The sequence below is a fragment of the Aethalodelphis obliquidens genome, unplaced genomic scaffold (assembly GCF_003676395.1).
Source record: "Aethalodelphis obliquidens isolate GAN/ISIS:26980383/991018 unplaced genomic scaffold, ASM367639v1 scaffold60, whole genome shotgun sequence".
Classification (NCBI taxonomy): Eukaryota; Metazoa; Chordata; class Mammalia; order Artiodactyla; family Delphinidae; genus Aethalodelphis; species Aethalodelphis obliquidens.
The window spans coordinates 2675562-2696145 of NW_020838004.1; the positions used below are offsets into that span (position 1 = coordinate 2675562).

The following is a 20584-nucleotide window of genomic DNA, read 5'->3' on the forward strand; positions in this document are numbered from 1 at the left end:
GGCCAGAGAAGCAGTCATGGAAGTCAAATAGTCTGCTTTCCCCATCACCAGCCCCAAATCTCTTCCACCTCCATCCCAAATCCCTGGCACTCCTGAGAGGTGCGGAAACCTCAGTGTATCTGACCATTGGGGTAACAAACCATGTAACAGTGGATTTCTTCTGAGCAATCTCAGAAGATCAGAGGCAGGCCTCCAGATTTCTTTACTCCCTTCTTCATCCCCAGCCAGAAGAAAAGTTGTCGCTGGTTTGCATTTTATGTAGAAGCAGCTAAGAACGTAGTGTTTCCAAACTCCAGGCAGCAGCTCCAGCGATGATGCCTGGTTGACTATTCTCACAGGCTCTTCTTCATCACACACTTGGGCTTTCAGGCTTAGCGTTCTAGGTTGGTCCTGACTAAAGCAGGCTTCCTAAAGTGCCTGGTCACCTCTCCAGAAGCTACTGGTATCAGGTGCTCAGGCAACCCATATGAGCACAGAAATCTCCTTCCCAGTTTCTGACTATTTCAGAGGCCAAATGCTGACTCTCATCTACACTTTACGGGTGGGATCTGGGCCTCAGGTCGTTCTAGGCTATCGGTGACGTCATGTGAGCGTGAAACCATCAGTGCTGCAAAGGTTATCCTTCATCACTGGCATTTGGCTCAGAGCAGCATGGCTGACCAGCAAGTACTTACCCCTGAGAATAGTGAGGTCTTCCTTGGAGCCTTTGGGAGTCACTAATGAGAAATTAGCGTAAGCTGATGGCCTTTGCCTTCCTAGATTGATTTTACTGGGCCACAAGGTGTGAATTTATGACCCAGCAATTCCTGCCGATCGTGCCTTTCAGGAGGACTGGCCCCGGATTTGTTGCTGTTTCCCTTCCTCCAAGAAGCCGGGGGGATGAAAGTGTCCGCTGGAGTCCAACGGATGGACTTCGGGAAGCTTTGGGTGTTTGCATGCTGTGCCTTTGTTGTTACCATTGTTGTTGTTAAGACAAGTGAATGTATGTTTAAAATACATAACTAACCTGAAGCTGTCCTTCTCCTCCCTCCTGTCTTCTTTTCCTGGCCACAAGCATCCATAGTGACTGTCATTCAGCTTGTCAACAATGTAGTTGACACTATAGAGAATGAAGGTATTTACTGTTTTCTTCCATAGCATTTCTTTGTGCAGAGTTAACCTTTTGGAAATATCACTTCCTTGTTACTTTGAACTAGGGGTGACTTTTTTTTTTTATTGAAGTATAGTATAGTACAATGTTATATAAGTTTCACGTGTACAACATAGCGATTCACAATATTTGAAGGTTATACTCCATTTATAGTTATTGTAAAATATTGTCTGTATTTCCTGTGCTGTACAATATAGCTTATTTATTTTATGAACTAGAGGTGATTTTAATCAGTTGGCAGCAGAGGGGGTGGTACAGGTGGTTTCAATGAGACGCTGAACGTCTCTCTCTGGATTGGAGTGAATTTTACAATTTCGAAAAAAAATCCAGGTCATAGTTCTTTTCATATGTGAGGTACTCTTTTTATAAAATCCCTTCCGAGAGAAGAGTACCCACTTAATCGAAATCCAGATTAATACTAAATTCATTCTTACATTCAACATGTATTGATTGAGCACCTACTGTGAGCTGGGGATATTTAAGAAATCATTCAAAACTACAATATTATGGGAATTGATTTCAATCGGGTAACTTTTATTAGTGATTTAATACTATTAGGGCCTGGTACAGATGCGACTTATCTTTTCGTTTCGCAAATAACAACAAGGAGAAATAGGAACATTTTTTTACATCCTCTAAAATGTTCTATTGTACCTTCTTCACATGACTTGGACTGTCAGTTTTACTTCTCACTTTGTATTTAAACAGTGTCTGTCACGGATCAAGGACAGAACTACAACCGAGGTGATTCTGCCATGCCCCCAGCATAATATGTTACTTATGCGTTTGGAATTGCTGAGTTTGTTCTTACCCTGTCACTCTCCTTCCATCTTTTCTGAGTTTCTTTGATCTGAATTTTGCATGTTCCAGGTGTCTTGTGTGCTTGGTACTGGAGGTGAAAGTCCCAGCCCAGCATCCTCCCTCCCCCAGCCTCTCCCCTGCTCCAGCAACTCACTTGTTTGCACGCACATCTCCCTCCCTCCTGTGGTCCACAGGACGGCTGATGCATCTACCTCTTCGAGCATGTTGCCAGCCTGGATGTGCACTTAGCCTGTGGCTAGGAAGAGGAGAGAGGGTTCTAGAACTGTTGTTTGCTCGGCATGCCCTCGCTGGCCATCGCTTCCGGCATGGCTGAGTGGGAGATGCTGCAGCAACCAGGTGTCATCCTCAGAGTTGCCATTGCCTTGTACTTCCCGGGCCAGAGCATGGCTGGTCCTGAGAGACCCTTGTAAAAAGCATGCGGGTGACCCTGGCTTCTTAGGGTCTCCTGGACGTTAAGAATTGCATGTCAGGTTCCTTGCCTGCTCCTTTCTGAGCCCTGACTCCAGCTCCATTCTGGAGGAAACTAACTGACACGGCTTCTCTCTCACAGCCTATCACTGGGACACCTCTGACTGGATGCCAGGGGCCCGCCTGTCGGACATAGAAGAGGTACCCAACTACGAGAACCAGGAGGGAGGCTCGGCGCACCAGGGCAGCACGCGGGAGTTGGAGAGCGATTACTACCTGGGCGGCTACGACATCGACAGCGAGTACCCACCCCCCCACGAAGAGGAGTTCTTGAGTCAGGACCAGCTGCCCCCACCCCTGCCAGAGGACTTCCCGGACCAGTATGAGGCCCTGCCGCCCTCCCAGCCGGTCTCACTGGCCAGCACGCTGAGCCCAGACTGCAGGAGAAGGCCCCAGTTCCATCCCAGCCAGTACCTCCCTCCCCACCCCTTCCCCAACGAAACGGATTTGGTGGGCCCTCCCGCCACCTGTGAATTCAGTACTTTTGCCGTGAGCATGAACCAGGGCACAGAGACAGCAGCGGGCCCAGCAGACAGTGTGTCTCTCTCCTTGCACAATTCCAGAGGCACCTCGTCCTCGGATGTGTCAGCCAGCTGCGGCTTCGAAGACTCTGAAGTAGCCATGAGTGACTATGAGAGCGTCGGGGAGCTCAGCCTCGCCAGCCTTCACATTCCCTTTATGGAGACCCAGCACCAGACCCAAGTGTAGAGGATGCGCTCGGGTGACGCGCGCGCGGTTTGTTACAGAAACGCGGAGGGAGACTGGCTGGGCTCGCATCTCCACGAAGGGTCCTGTGTTGAGCGAGCGGGAAATGCGGTATTTTCTTCTGGGAACTTCTTCCCGAGCCATACTGTCACAAGCAAGCTCAACTCTAGCTGGCTGAAAAGGAAAGGTTCAGAAATTGTTTCTGAGAGGTGACCCATCACCCTGGCAGTGCGTCCCTGCGCTCGTGACCGACAAGACGCACCTAGTTTTTAAAGGGGGAAACAATTTCACCCATTGTTATACAGTCCATCTGTATGGCTTTGTGCAGTACTGTGCCCTGGAAAAGTGTTACAGCATCGGTCCTTGCAGTATTAATAACTGGCAACAAGCCAAGAGGCATTGTTGCATGTAATTTTGAGCCAATGGGGGGGGGAATGAAAATAGTAGTTATGATTGTTGGAAAAGTTAGTCTCTTAGGCAAAAGAAAAGAGGAATAAATATTATTAAATAAATAAGAAAATGGGATGAAGGCTTTCAAATCAACTTTTTTTTTTTTTTTTTAATAAGCTGCCCAATTTTCAGCTATAAAATTAGGTTTGGGTAACATGTTTAGTATGCTCAGTTATTTTTGTTTGTTTGTGTTAAGCATCCAATATAATATAGTTGGATTTTATGATCTTTGAGAAAGATATCAATGAAGAGGAATACGTGAGGGTATTTGGGTACCATTTTGTAGGTTGTGCAAACATTAGAAAGAATGTGATTATCTGTCTTTGTGTTTTCCAGTAAATATTCTTGGCTGTAACTTTAATTTTAACATTGCTGCAGAAATTGGGCTTTGTTCTGAGAATCAGGAAATAAAAAGACAAATAAAGGAATATTTTGGTACATTGTTCTCTAGAATGAGAGATATTGAGAGGTTTAAGCAGAATTCACAAATTCAGGGAAAAAAAAGAAAATATAATACTTTCAAAGTTTTCAGCTAGATAATCACAATTCTTGATAATGCAGACAAAAGGTACGTGTTGTTTTAAACTGTTAGCATCATCACTATAAATGCAATTATGTTTTTTAAAAAGGAGAAGAAAGTAGATAGTTCATGTGTGTAAATTATAATAGTGTGTGTTTCTGGTCCTATGTACAAATATGTGCTTGCACTCAATAAGGCTGCTCTTGAGGAAAGCTGACGGGAAGGTTTTAGGATATAGACTATGTTAAAAATCCTGCCAATGAGGCCAACCTTCCAATTTCTCTGATCTTGATGATATTAGAGAAACACCAAATGCCGTATTTTATTCTGGTTCAGTTAACTTTATTTTGGTACTGCCATTTATATGAACTTGAAGCAAAACTGTGCTTTCTTAGGGAAAAAAAAAACTGTATTTTGTTATAATTTTCCAGAACTAAACTGTCATTTGAAAAATGTGTAAAGTTTCATTACACCTGGGGTTCTCCTCTCATCTGACCTGTGGGCTTCAGCCTTGAGTTTCCAAATTTGACAGGAGAATCAGCCCACTGGAAATACAAAAACCTGGTAGTCGAAGCTTAAAGTTGACGGGTTGAGTGACTTTCCTCTTTTGCTTCAATCAGATCGTGGCCACGGGCGCAGCGGCCATGGTTAAATAAATGCATATTTGCACTGTCTGCATATGAGCAAATCTCTGTGTCCACAGTTTCTGATGACATATGGCATTGGTGTGTCCACCGTACTGTCCTGATCTGTGTGTCATCCACTCAGACATATTTTTAATTGCTTCAGTTGTGTTCAATCCACTTCTTTGCAGGAGTCAGTGTTTCTGAAAGATCGTGGTTAAGAAAAAAAAAAAAAACTCCTTTTCATTCCCAAGCTTCCTGAGTATATGCATAAACTTCACAGGTTTCTCAGCTTTTCTCCTCTTCCTATCTCCTAGTCAGACCTACTCATGGAAGCATTATCTGCACTGTGGTCTTGAAATAAATGAATTTCACTAAGGCTGCTTGGAAGAATGAAGTCTTTGATATTTCTCTTATGTAAGAAACCATTTGCAAGAATCATGGAGAAAATGACGAACTAATGGTCTAGAATAGAACTGCTGCTACACTTTCGATAATGCAATGACATAAAAAACAATCAAAGTAAAACCAACAATTCATTTCTTGCCCCCAGGAAATATGAGAAGGAGATTAATGCCCATGAGTCAGTCCTGCTTACACAGCATCCCCTCCAGGCAGAGTGCCTAACCAACACAGTAATGAAGGAATAAATAGACCCTAATGCGGTTGTGAAATCACCCATGAAAATTGTGCCCACTCTTGGCTCTGACCTGTATAAAATACCTCTTTCTTCAGGATATCGTCCCCGATTTTCTGCAGAGGAGCTCTGTAGCTAAATGTATCCCAGATAACCTTGTGTCATACTTCATTATCTTTAAACTCGTGATATCTTTTCACTTTTTGGATAGCTTTCCCAGTAGATTCTGAAATGGTTTGCAGTCAGGCCAAGATGGAACTAGGTGGGGTGACCACTGATTCAAGTGCTGGAAGGGTCCTTAAGGTCTGCTTGTCCAATCCCCTTATTTTATAAAAGAGTAAACATACCCAGAGAGGGGAACGGACTTCCCCAAGCTCACACAGGCAGCTAAGTAGCTGAACAAGAACTAGAACCCATCCATTTGGCCTGCTTCTGCTAGACCTTCTGATTTCTCACCATTCCTGCTTTGGAATATACCAGAAGAGAGAACTCATGGAGAGTATTTTTCTGGAAGCCTCATGATCCTAGGTTTCCTTGCAGCCCCCACAGGAAAGGTGCAGTTACAGAATTCACACATTTCTTTGGACATCTATCAAAACTGCTTTCGCCAAATGAATGTTTACTAAAATGAGGATGGAATGATAATTACAGAATGGAACTAAGACCAGTCAGCAAATTCAGTAAAACTTTGATTATATTACCTACTAGGTGCATTTATTTTTCTTCTTTTTCCCCCATCCCCGCCCTGGTGTTTATTCCTAACCCATTCACCATGCTGAACCACGTGGGAAAGATTTAAGCCAATTTGTATCTTTCCCATACATATTTTTCTAACATGTACGTGCTACCTCTGGAAGCCATTTTCCATAGCCTATTGTAGGCATTTTACTTGCAATGCACACATTCTGATTAGGTTGAGGATAGCTGGACTAGCGATGTTTGTCATACAGTAAGCAGAAGCTATAGGGCTGTAAAAGATAAATAAAATAGGTGTTGAATTTATTTGCTCTCTTCTATGAGTATTTTTCTGCTGAGTTTCGTTCCACGCCAGCTTTCCACGTACTCATATCCTGCCAGTTCATGAAATGCCATTGAGGTAGACTTAGTGATATGAATAGGTCAGGTCTATGCATCTGAGGTTTACCCTATCAGACAATCAGGGTGAAGACCTAGAAAGGGAATTGATGATGCATTCCTGGAACTTACCTGGAACCACCCTAGGGAATCACTAGCAGAGCCTGGGAAAAAAAAGCAAGGAAAACGCTATTGGCCAACTCCTGTTTACTTCCCACCCTCACCCCGCCCACTGCCCCCACTAACGCTGAGTCTACCTAATCAACGTCGGGGAATAGACATTAGCAAAATAAATCACTTAGGACCCAGAAAGCACTTTCATGGGAAATAATTCAGGAAGATCTGGTGTTCATTTTGCATGGGTTGCCCAGATAATTGTCTGGGCTGTCCACTCGGCTGCCTTCCCAGTGCACAGATATTGCTAAAGTGGTTAGGCTTTTATGTTTTATGTTTTTAGCTTCAAACCATGAGAAATGGAGATTTGAAGAGGCATTTCTTTAGCGTCATCATTTTGTGTGGTCTGTGAGAAGGCGGGTTCTGTGTTTGTGTTGGGTTTTGTCCTGCAATGTTCAACTGCACAGTATTCTGGTGGAAATCCACTATGTCTTTAAGCTTCTGGTTGTATAATTCTGGGGTTTAAAGTCTCCATGTGTGGATTTGGCATCAGTTAACATTTAGCCAGCTAGCTAAGAGACAGGAAAAGAATAAGATTTTCTTTCCTTATGTAATAATGAAAAAGCAATAATTACAAGTATGTAATATTACACAAAGGCCATAATTAGTCTCTTCCAGTGTTTAGAATGCACTCGAGAATCATAGAGTCATTTGGAGCGTGTTTGGACCCATTAGTATGTACTGTAGTACCCTTCTGGCAAACAAATACCTGAATTGCTACTATTTAACAATTTTATGAGCCCATAATACTGCATTTCGGGAAGTGACAAATGTGTTCAAATGTGTTTGGAAATGGAAGCAGTTCTTTTTAAGCACTGCATCAGAGAGATTGTCTTGTAAATTTACTGTTACAAACAGGCTGGTTTGTAAAAGATGTATGTTTTGGTGTTTAAAATGTTTATAAAATTGTATATAATGGTTTCAATTTTCCAGGCTTTTGTAGATATACTGTATTTGATGCCTATCAGGATGCTTTAATTTGGGGGGTCGAATATAATTCTAAGTCATCCATGCTGTTGTTCTGCAAACTTCTGAGGTAACTACACACACACACACAAAGCATTTTACGTTTGAAAATGATGTTTTTAAAACATTTCAAAAAGTACTGTAACCTTTCTTTGGTTCTACTATTTTCATTTAACTCTCTCTGTTTCCAAGAAAATGCTTTTATTGATATTTTAGAAAACAAGTGTGTTTTGCTCAGTTACTAAATACCTGATTCTCATGCCATTTCGGATTCAGAATGAATTACATCATTTCTTCACACACGTGCACTCACCTAAACTTGCACACACATCACACACCAAACGTTATGCAAAGGGAAAGCTAACACTTAAAGTGGGTCTTGTCCCTTATGGAAATAGATTTTTTTGTGCATATAATGCTGTTGGCAGTATTCAGTCTTGTGTTCTTTTTCTAAAAAATAAAAGAAAAACAAAAAAAGACAGCCAAAAAAAAAAAAAAACCAACAGTGTACAGGTTTGTAACTGCCAAAATTTGATGGTTAAAACAAGTTTTCAAGTAAAAAGAAAAAAATGAAATTAGCAATTGTGTTGACTCTTTTTAAGTGTTGCCTTTTATTTGTCTTCAGCTAATTGCTCCCATGGCACTTATATTTCTAGGGATGGTAGTTTTCTCAGAAACTTCTTACCTTCAGAAGGATTTCCATTGGCTCTGGTGCACCTGTGCCGGAACTTTATGTAGCTTCTTACCGGGCACACACCCTGTAGGGTTTTCTCCTGATTAGAACGAAAACAGTGCTCAAGATTTGAGCAAATAAGGGTCATCGAGCCACATCTCTGCAGAACTCATTCGTAAACACATCCCCACGCATTCTAGGCAGTTTTTCCAACAAGCCTCGTCCCCCCTCAAAAAAAAAAAATAAATAAATCCAAAAGCTTGGGGCACAATTAGCACTTGAGTTTTCCTCCAAAGACCAGAGCTCTAGAAATTTTTTTATACAGAGTGAAAGTCAAAATATATACAGGACAAGTTGGGGAGGAGGGACAAACTGACCTTTCAAAGAAGTGACATTACAAGAGGTTAGCTTGAGACCAGGAAGGACTTCCCTTGGTGAGGGAAGGCGAGGTCCTGCTGTAAGAACCACACTGTCTGAGCACCAGCTGCATAAAGGCCCCTCCTCAGGCCCTGGGCCACCCCTGGAGTTGGCCCTGCCTGCACCAGCAGCAAAACTCCACCTACCTGCCCCTGACCGGGATCCTGGAGCCCTGGAGCCACTGTCCCCTGGCTAGGCATTCAGTCTCTTCTTACTGGAAATCCTTACCGTGGGCAGAGTTAGGTGTGCTGCATCCTCTGGTTACTTGTCCATCCACGTATTGGTAGGCACGTAAATGCTTAAGAACTGGATAAAAGAGAGGGTGCACCAATTTGTTGCATTTGCCAACTTCCGTGGTATCGATGCAGAAAACTCGGCCTCTGTGCACCAGTGCCAGATCGAATCTTGGAGACAGAGTTTTGGGTGAAGTAGAAAAGAAGAGTTTTATTGCTTGCCAGGCAAAGGGGGATACAGTGGGCTCATGCCCTTCAACACTGTGTGTCCCAACCCGGGGGAATCTGGTGAAGAGTTTTCTAGCAGTGGTTCAAGGGTGGGGTTGCTAATGAGAATCAGGGTGTGCAATCCTTTAATCTGGTCTCAGGTGGCCTCCTGATGAGCTTCTGGGGTTCTCCTGAGGTTATCAAACTGACCTTCTCTCTGGAACGAAGAATACTTCATCAAGTAGTTAACGTCCTCCATTTGTTGGGGCTTTGAGTTCTGCAGATACTGTTATGTGTATCCCTTGAGGCAGAACCAGGATCCTGTCCCAAGGCTGCACTATTGTTTCTTGGTGGCTTCTCCCTTGTCTCTGCATCCCCTCCCTTCCCTGATTAACAACTGCTTGAACCTACCGTTTGGAACTCAGGGAAGGTCATGGAGGCTGAAGCCTATTCCCTACAAACAAGAAGCGGGGGACACAGAAAGACTTCCATGCCCAGGAACCCCACAGCGTCCTGCTGGGTTTCAATAGAAACACTTGTATCATGGCTGGTTTCAAACTACCAAGGTAATGTGAACTGGCACACAGATTCCTGGGACTCTAGAAAAGCAGTATAAGCCAACACCAGCAGAGCACTGGCTCCCCCATTAGACCAGAAGGCAGAGTTGAGCCTTCACTGTCTTTTTTTTTTTTTTTTGCAGTATGCGGGCCTCTCACTGCTGTGACCTCTCCCGTTGCGGAGCACAGGCTCCGGACGTGCAGGCTCAGGGGCCATGGCTCACGGGCCCAGCCGCTCTGCAGCATGTGGGATCTTCCCAGACTGGGACACGAACCCGCGTCCCCTGCATCGGCAGGCGGACTCTCAACCACTGTGCCACAGGGAAGCCCTGTAGTTTGTATCTCTTAATTCCACACACCTATTTTGTCCCTCTCCCCCTCCCTCTCCCCACTGGTAGCCACTAGTTTCTTCTCTATATCTGTGAACGTGTTTCTATTTTGTTATATTCATTCGTTGGTTTTACTTTTTAGATTCCACATATAAGTTAATCATGCTCTTCTAGATGGACTGCTTTAATGTTTGGATATTACAGACAAGGCTCTCACAAACATTCTTATGTAAATGTACACATGTGTTAGGATTTCTGAAGGATGGATTCTGGAAGCAGAATTTTTTGGTCAAAGAATATGTGCATTTTTAAGTCTGAGTGCTTCTCCCACTTTAATTGCTTTCAAAATGGTTTCATCAAATAATAATCCCACCAATAGTTACACACAGTATGTAGCAACACATAACTCACTCTCTCCACCAAGTACATGGAGCTGGCCCCATGTTCCAGAGGCCATACTGCTGCTCTAGATTCTTAGGAGCTCCTAGGTTGGGGACTGCTACGGCAACTTGCTGCCACCATGAGGAATGACCCATTAAGTCTCTATAAATATTGTCACCTGTGCCACTCTTCTCTGCCTGTGCAGGGCAGGGCTCACAGAGGAAGGCCAGACAGCTGACTGGCAGAACCACCTAGAACTCATTCTCACTGGAACACTAAATGCCTGGCTTTCAGGCTGTACATTTGAACAGGAGGGTCCAGGCAAGACAGATTTTGGCAAGAAAAATGTAAGCAGATTCTACAGAGCTTGAATGCTGAGGTTCTCATAACATCAGTCTGTGTCTGAGCCATCGTTATTCCACAACCTTGAACCTGAAGATTATCTGTGTGATGTAGAAAAACTCAAAGGAAGCCTTAAGACATGAATTTCCATATGAGCTTCTGTCAGTTGAAAACAAAAAAGGACCATCGACAGGAACTATAATGTATTGCTTTAGAGGCTGTGGAGTTAGGCTCTACCATCCTGCTTCTCAGACAGTGGTCCATGGGCCAGCAGCATCAACCTCAGCAGGGAGCTTGCTAGAAGTACAGAATCCCAGCCCCACTGAATCAGAATCTGCATGTTAAGAAGTTCTCCAGGTGATACGTATGTACGTACATGAATGTCTGGGAAGCACGGCTGGACTTTTGACTTGGACTCTGATACATACCAGCTGTGTGAACTTGGGTGCGTTACTTAATCACTCTGTATGTACTTCAGTTGCTTCATCTGTAAGATGGGCAGGTTACAGGAAGACAATGATGCAATGCATACAGTGTCTGACAAATAAGAAACACTCCAATCGTAGCCACATATGATTTCTCCTAATTTTCATCCTGGTCCTCCTGTATAGAAGCAGCTTTCATCATTTCCAAGAGCCCCAACTAGTCTGGCTGCTGGAGGAACAGTTCAGTTCATAACGATTAAAGCTATTAATAAAAAAGACAAATCCTTTGAGTTAATGCTCCGGTGTTCTCTGGAGTCATGCTTTGCCAGAAAACTCTGTGGAGCATTATCCAGCCTCTTATTTAAATAAATGTGTTTTGCACAGATAAGAGGTACGGGGCCTTGATGCGGCTGCACATCCGTGTTGAGGCCCATCCTTTCTCTCACCCAGTTATTTTCTAATGAAGTCGAGCCCCTGATCAATTTCAGGAGCTCCTTCTCCAGGCATAGATTTTTTTTTTTTTTTTTTGCAGTACGCGGGCCTCTCACTGTTGTGGCCTCTCCCGTTGCGGAGCACAGGCTCCGGACACGCAGGCTCAGCGGCCATGGCTCACGGGCCCAGCTGCTCTGTGGCATGTGGGATCCTCCCGGACTGGGACACGAACCCGTGTCCCCTGCATCGGCAGCTGGACTCTCAACCACTGCGCCACCAGGGAAGCCCCAGGCAGAGATTTTTAAGGCTGTATCATTCCTGTGACCCCCACCCACCCAAAAAAAGAATGTCATTTAACTAGGTCACAAAGGAATTCAGTGACAGGTGACGAGATCTTGGTATGTGGGGAGGCTAACTGTCTGAATGCTTGTTCTAAATGGTAGGAAATTGACTCTGAGAGGAATGAGATTAAAATGACCAAAAGGGCAGCAACTTCAGGGGCAAAACTGAAATGCAGTGATAAGATTTACTGTGTAAATAATTCACCTAGCACAGGAAAAAGCTTAGGATGGGCTCTGAGCACAAAGGGACTTTTTCATGTCTCAGAATATAATTAATTAAGAATTCAAGATACAAGGTAATTAGAGAAACTGTAACCTGGAGGCATGCTTCTGAATTATTCTGATCATTTTTAACAATGAGAAAATTTAATTTTCCTGTCATGTGGCATAGAGTTTAAATTTGGATAATGTAAAGAGCAATGTTCAGACAGTGCGATGAGCAAATTAAATTATTTCTTTTGATTTTGCAGCAAAAGTTAGGATCAAATGATTGAATCTAAATCATGGAAATGATTGTCAGAGCTGAAAAAATACTTGAGACAAAAATGTACAAATTACAATTGACTCTCGTTTTCTCTAACACTAAGTTGCCCATGTTGCTCTCTTTGTAATTACTATGTGCGTGTGTGTGTGTGAATCTATTTCATTACTTGCCCCGGGACAAAGGGGATGAATAAATTATTCTGATATATAATGGAGGTTATGTTGAGTTACGACCAAATTAAACTCTCTTTCCTTGACAGGAAGAGGCTGTCAACAGCTTTAGACCCCAATTAGTACTCATAGTTAAAAATTAAATTCACTTTTTAAAAAATTCACTTTTTGATGAACCCAGCATTCACAGAAGATGGGCTACAATCTACTGTGCTTAAATTACCCATTTTTCACATTCTTTCAGGCATCGCTTATTTAACTATTTCCAAGGGTACTTGAGATGCTTTTTCATACATCAATTATCCGACGTGCATTTTCAAGAGAGTTACAATGATGTTCCAATATCTGTTGCCTCATTTAGTACCTATAAAATCTCTAACTGTACTATCAAGATTTCAGAAGGTCCCACTCAGAATTTTGTCCCCTGAAAAGATGTTGAAATCCTAGCTCCAGTGCCTGTGAATGTGACCTCATTTGGAAATAGGGTTATTGCAGATGTAAGCAAGTTAAAATGAGGTCACACTGGGTTAGGGTGGTCCCTAAGCCACTATGGCTATTTTCCTTATAAGAAGAGAACACACACACAAGGAGAATGCCATAAGACGGAGACAGAGATTGAAGTGGCATGACTACAAGCCAGGGGGCACCTAGGATTTTTGTCAACCACCAGAAACTAGGAGAGACTCAGAACAGATTTGTCCTCAGAAATTCCAGAAGGAACGAACCCAGCTGACACACGGATTTTGAAATCTAGTGTTAAAACACCATATCTACCTTACAAAATTGGGATGAGATGCTGCTTACAGGTACAAACATGATAGGTGCTTGGCACACGCTAAGATTCTAGTTTCTAGTTCCAGGAGGCCTAGAGGTAAGAAACAAACCCAGTAGAGATAACTAACCCTGTCCTCCTCGGGCAAAATGACTGTTCTTTCATTTTGATTGAATATTTTTGATTGATAAGCAATAAGAGCAATATGAAATAAGCTTTTGTTGCAGGAGAGGAGAACTCGCCACACTGCTACTACCCTAACAATTTCTGTTTTCATTTTCTATCATTACTTTACAGTCTTTCATTCATTTGCATAATGTTTCATAATTGTAATCACAGTATAGACATCATTTCATCTTCTGTTTTTTCACTCTGTTATATTTAAATATTTTTCTTGCTTCTACAAAGGCATCGTAATTAAGTGTTAATAATTTACCTTTGAGAGACGGGCGCGAGCCGCGGCTAAAAGCGCGGACCCCAGGAACGGGCGGGAGACGCTAAGGCTGCTGCTGCCGCCACCAAGGGGCCTGTGTGCGAGCACAGGTCACTCTCGACACCCCTCTTCCGCGGAGCCTGTGCAGCCCGCCACTGCCAGGTTCCCGGGATCCAGGGACAACTTCCCCGGGAGAACGCACGGCGGGCGCCGTGCAACGTCACGCCGGCCTCTGCCGCCGCAGGCCCGCCCCGCACGCAGTGCCCCTCCCTCCCCCCCCGGCCTGAGTGAGCCAGAGCCCCGGAATCAGCGGCTCCTTTAACTCCGTCCTGTCTGAGTGAAGAACAGACGGCCTCCGGCGACCTACACGCAGAGGCGGGGCCAAATCCAAAGCTGAGCCCCAGGAGCTGTGAGAACAAAGAAGAGAAAGGGAAATCTCTCCCAGCAGCCTCAGAAGCAGCGGATTAAAGCTCCACAATCAACTTGATGTACCTCCATCTGTGGAATACCTGAATAGACAACCAATCATCCCAAATTGAGCAGGTGGGCTTTGAGAGCAAGATCTATGATTTTTTTCCCCTTTTCCTCTTTTTGTGAATGTGTATGTGTATGCTTCTATGTGAGATCTTGTCTGTATAGTTTTGCTCCACCATTTGTCCTAGGGTTCTATCCGTCCATGGTTTTTTTAAAAAAATTTTTTCTTAATAATTAATTTTAATTTTAATAACTTTATTGTACTTTTCTTTCTTTCTCTTTCTTTCTTTCTTTCTTTCTTTCCTTTCTTTCTTTCTTTCTTTCTTTCCTTCCTTCCCAACTTTAGACAACGAATCATCCCAAATTGAGGAGGTGGTCTCTGAGAGCAAGATTTATGATTTTTTTCCCCTTTACCTCTTTTTGTGAGTGTGTATGTGTATGCTTCTGTGTAAGATTTTGTCTGTATAGCTTTGCTTCCAACATTTGTCCTAAGGTTCTATCCGTCCCTTTTTTTTTCCAAAATAATTAATTTTTAATTCAATAACTTTATTATACTTAATTTTATTTTACTGTATCTTCTTTCTTTCTGTCTTTTTTCCTTCCTTCCTTCCTCCCTCCCTCCCTCCCTCCTTTCTTTCCTTCATGCCTTCTTTCCTTCTTTGCTTCTTTCTTCCTTCCTTCCTTCCTTCCCTCCTTTCTTTCTTTCTTTCTTTCTTTCTTCATACTTCTACTGATTCTCTCTACTTTTCCTCCCTTTTATTCTGAGCCGTGTGGATGAAAGGCTCTTGGTGCTCCAGCCAGGAGTCAGGGCTCTGCCTCTGAGGTGGGAGAGGCAACTTCAGGACACTGGTCAACAAGAGGCCTCCCAGCTCCACATAATATCAAACGGCAAAAATCTCCCAGAGACCTCCATCTTAACACCAGCACCCAGCTTCACTCAACGACCAGCAAGCTACAGTGCTGGACAACCTATGCCAAACAACTAGCAAAACAGGAACACAACCCCACCCATTAGCAGAGAGGCTGCCTAAAATCATAATAAGGCCACAGACACCCCAAAACACACCGCCAGATGTGAACCTGCCCACTAGAGAGACAAGATCCAGCCTCATCCACCACAACACAGGCACTAGTCCCCTCCACCAGGAAGCCTACACAACCCACTGAACCAACCTTAGCCACTGGAGACAGACATCAAAAACAACGGGAACTACAAACCTGCAGCCTGCAAAAAGGAGACCCCAAACACAGTAAGATAAGCAAAATGAGAAGACAGAAAAACACACAGCAGATAAAGGAGCAAGATAAAAATGCACCAGACCTAACAAATGAAGAGGAACTAGGCAGTCTACCTGAAAAAGAATTCAGAATAATGATAGTAAGGATGATCCAAAATCATGGAAATAGAATGGACAAAATGCAAGAAACAGTTAACAAGGACCTAGAAGAACAAAAGATGAAACAAGCAACGATGAACAACACAATAAATGATATTAAAAGTACTCTAGATGGGATCAATAGCAGAATAACTGAGGCAGAAGAACAGATAAGTGACCTGGAAGATGAAATAGTGGAAATAACTACTGCAGAGCAGAATAAAGAAAAAAGAATGAAAAGAACTGAGGACAGTCTCAGAGACCTCTGGGACAACATTAAACACACCAACATTCGAATTATAGGGATTCCAGAAGAAGAAGAGAAAAAGAAAGGGACTGAGAAAATATTTGAAGAGATTATAGTTGAAAACTTCCCTAATATGGGAAAGGAAATAGTTAATCAAGTCCAGGAAGCACAGAGAGTCCCATACAGGATAAGTCCAAGGAGAAATACGCCAAGACACATATTAATCAAGCTGTCAAAAATTAAATACAAAGAAAGCATATTAAAAGCAGCAAGGGAAAAACAACAAATAACACGCAAGGGAATCCCCATAAGGTTAACAGCTGATCTCTCAGCAGAAACCCTACAAGCCAGAAGGGAGTGGCCGGGCATACTGAAAGTGATGAAGGAGAAAAACCTGCAACCAAGACTACTCTAACCAGCAAGAATCTCATTCAGATTTGATGGAGAAATTAAAACCTTTACAGACAAGCAAAAGCTGAGAGAGTTCAGCACCACCAAACCAGCTCTACAACAAATGCTAAAAGAACTTCTCTAGACAAGAAACACAAGAGAAGGAAAAGACCTATAATAACGAACCCCAAACAATTTAGAAAATGGGAATAGGAACATACATATCGATAATTACCTTAAATGTAAATGGACTAAATACTCCCTCCAAAAGACACAGATTGGCTGAATGGATACAAAAACAAGACCCTTATATATGCTGCCTACAAGAGACCCACTTCAGACCTAGAGACACATACAGACTGAAAGTAAGGGGATGGAAAAAGATATTCCATGCAAATGGAAACCAAAAGAAAACTGGAGTAGCAATTCTCATATCAGACAAAAATAGACTTTAAAATAAGGACTATTAGAAGAGACAAAGAAGGACACTACATAATGATTAAGGGATCAATCCAAGAAGAAGATATAACAATTGTAAATATTTATGCACCCAACATATGAGCACCTCAATACATAAGGCAAATACTAACAGCCATAAAAGGGGAAATTGACAGTAACACATTCATAGTAGGGGACTTTAACACCCCACTTTCACCCATGGACATATCATCCAAAATGAAAATAAAAAAGGAAACACAAGCTTTAAATGATACATTAAAAAAGATGGACTTAATTGATATTTATACGACACTTCATCCAAAAACAACAGAATACACATTTTTCTCAAGTGCTCATGGAACATTCTCCAGGATAGATCATATCTTGGGTCACAAATCAAGCCTTGGTAAATTTAAGAAAATTGAAATTGTATCAAGTATCTTTTCCGACCACAACGCCATGAGACTAGATATCAATTACAGGAAAAGATCTGTAAAAAATACAAACACATGGAGGCTAAACAATACACTACTTAATAATGAAGAGATCACTGAAGAAATCAAAGAGGAAATAAAAAAATACCTAGAAACAAATGACAATGGAGACACAACGACCCAAAACCTATGGGATGCAGCAAAAGCCATTCTAAGGGGGAAGTTTATAGCAATACAAGCCCACCTTAAGAAGCAGGAAACATCTTGAATAAACAACCTAACCTTGCACCTCAAGCAGTCAGAGAAAGAAGAACAAAAAAACCCCATAGCTAGCAGAAGGAAAGAAATCATAAAAATCAGATCAGAAATAAATGAAAAAGAAATGAAGGAAATGATAGCAAAGATCAATAAAACTAAAAGCTGGTTCTTTGAGAAGATAAACAAAATAGATAAACCACTAGCCAGACTCATCAAGAAAAAAAGGGAGAAGACTCAAATCAATAGAATTAGAAATGAAAAAGGAGAAGTAACAACTGATACTGCAGAAATACAAAAGATCATAAGAGATTACTACAAGCAACTCTATGCCAATAAAATGGACAATCTGGAAGAAATGGACAAATTCTTAGAAATGCACAACCTGCCAAGACTGAATCAGGAAGAAATAGAAAATATGAACAGACCAATCACAAGCACTGAAATTGAAACTGTGATTAAAAATCTTCCAACAAACAAAAGCCCAGGACCAGATGGCTTCACAGGCGAATTCTATCAAACATTTAGAGAAGAGCTAACACCTATCCTTCTCAAACTCTTCCAAAATATAGCAGAGGGAGGAACATTCCCAAATTCCTTCTACGAGGCCAGCATCACCTTGATACCAAAACCAGACAAGGATGTCACAAAGAAAGAAAACTACAGGCCAATATCACTGATGAACATAGATGCAAAAATCCTCAACAAAATACTAGCAAACAGAATCCAACAGCACATTAAAAGGATCACACACCATGATCAAGTGGGGTTTATTCCAGGAATGCAAGGATTCTTCAATGTATGCAAATCTATCAATGTGATAAACCATATTAACAAATTGAAGGAGAAAAACCATATGATCATCTCAATAGATGCAGAGAAAGCTTTTGACAAAATTCAACAGCCATTTATGATAAAAACCCTGCAGAAAGTAGGCATAGAGGGAACTTTCCTCAACATAATAAAGGCCATATATGACAAGCCTACAGCCAACATCATCCTCAATGGTGAAAAACTGAAAGCATTTCCACTAAGATCAGGAACAAGACAAGGTTGCCCACTCTCACCCTCTTATTCAACATAGTTTTGGAAGTTTTAGCCACAGCAATCAGAGAAGAAAAGGAAATAAAAGGAATCCAAATCGGAAAAGAAGAAGTAAAGCTGTCACTGTTTGCAGATGACATGATACTATACATAGAGAATCCTAAAGATGCTGCCAGAAAACTACTAGAGCTAATCAATGAATTTGGTAAAGTAGCAGGATACAAAATTAATGCACAGAAATCTCTGACATTCCTATACACTAATGATGAAAAATCTGAAAGTGAAATCAAGAAAACACTCCCATTTACCATTGCAACAAAAAGAATAAAATATCTAGGAATAAACCTACCTAAGGAGACAAAAGACCTGTATACAGAAAATTATAAGACATTGGTGAAAGAAATTAAAGATGATACAAATAGATGGAGAGATATACCATGTTCTTGGATTGGAAGAATCAACATTGTGAAAATGACTCTACTACCCAAAGCAATCTATAGATTCAATGCAATCCCTATCAAACTACCACTGGCATTTTTTACAGAACTAGAAGAAAAAAAATTCGCAATTTGTATGGAAACACAAAAGACCCCGAATAGCCAAAGCAATCTTGTGAACGAAAAAAGGAGCTGGAGGAATCAGGCTCCCTGACTTCAGACTATACTACAAAGCTACAGTAATCAAGACAGTATGGTACTGGCACAAAAACAGAAAGATACATCAATGGAACAGGATAGAAAGCCCAGAGATAAACCCACACACATATGGACGCCTTATCTTTGATAAAGGTGACAGGAATGTACAGTGGAGAAAGGACAGCCTCTTCAATAAGTGGTGCTGGGAAAACTGGACAGATACATGTAAAAGTATGAGATTAGATCACTCCCTAACACCATACACAAAAATAAGCTCAAAATGGATTAAAGACCTAAATATAAGGCCAGAAACTATCAAACTCTTAGAGGAAAACATAGGTAGAACACTCTATGACATAAATCACAGCAAGATCCTTTCTGACCCACCTCCTAGAGTAATGGAAATAAAAGCAAAAATAAACAAATGGGACCTAATGAAACTTCAAAGCTTTTGCACAGCAAAGGAAACCATAAACAAGACCAAAAGACAACCCTCAGAATGGGAGAAAATATTTGCAAATGAAGCAACTGACAAAGGATTAATCTCCAAAATTTACAAGCAGCTCATGCAGCTCAATAACAAAAAAACAAAAACCCAATCCAAAAATGGGCAGAAGACCTAAATAGACATTTCTCCAAAGAAGATATACAGACTGCCAACAAACACATGAAAGAATGCTCTACATCATTAATCATTAGAGAAATGCAAATCAAAACTACAATGAGATATCATCTCACACCAGTCAGAATGTCCATCATCAAAAAATCTAGAAACAATCAATGCTGGAGAGGGTGTGGAGAAAAGGGAACCCTCTTGCACTGCTGGTGGGAATGTGAATTGGTTCAGCCACTATGGAGAACAGTATGGAGGTTCCTTAAAAAACTACAAATAGAACTACCATATGACCCAGCAATCCCACTACTGGGCATATACCCTGAGAAAACCAAAATTCAAAAAGAGTCATGTACCAAAATGTTCATTGCAGCTCTATTTACAATAGCCCAGAGATGGAAACAACCTAAGTGCCCATCGTCGGATGAATGGATAAAGAAAATGTGGCACATATATACAATGGAATATTACTCAGGCATAAAAAGAAACGAAATGGAGCTATTTGTAATGAGGTGGATAGACCTAGAGTCTGTCATACAGAGTGAAGTAAGTCAGAAAGAAAGAGACAAATACCGTATGCTAACACATATATATGGAATTTAAGGGAAAAAAATGTCATGAAGAACCTAGGGGTAAGACAGGAATAAAGACACAGACCTACTGGAGAATGGACTTGAGGATATGGGGAGGGGGAAGGGTGAGCTGTGACAGGGCGAGAGAGAGTCATGGACATATACACACTAACAAACGTAAGGTAGATAGCTAGTGGGAAGCAGCCGCATGGCACAGGGATATCGGCTCGGTGCTTTGTGACAGCCTGGAGGGGTGGGATAGGGAGGGTGGGAGGGAGGGAGACGCAAGAGGGAAGAGATGTGGGAACATATGTATATGTA

General features: G+C 41.9%; 1 protein-coding gene and 1 long non-coding RNA gene across 3 annotated transcripts in view; one reads left to right on the top strand and one right to left on the bottom strand.

Moving 5' to 3' along the window:
* The window catches only part of FAT3 (FAT atypical cadherin 3), a 565154-nt gene extending 561853 nt beyond the window's left edge, over nucleotides 1-3301 (top strand). For both annotated transcript variants that reach the window (XM_027087767.1, XM_027087765.1), the window contains exon 25: nucleotides 2523-3301. In XM_027087767.1, the coding sequence (XP_026943568.1) occupies nucleotides 2523-3148 (626 nt within the window). In that variant the 3' untranslated portion in view covers nucleotides 3149-3301. The remainder of the gene's footprint in view (nucleotides 1-2522) is intronic.
* Nucleotides 3302-9103: 5802 nt separating this feature from the next.
* LOC113610011 (uncharacterized) lies at nucleotides 9104-11675 on the bottom strand. The gene is made up of 2 exons (XR_003428900.1): nucleotides 11157-11675; nucleotides 9104-9336 (listed from the first exon to the last, which is right to left on the bottom strand). It is a non-coding gene; the product is annotated as an uncharacterized LOC113610011 (long non-coding RNA).
* Nucleotides 11676-20584: the final 8909 nt, after the last annotated feature.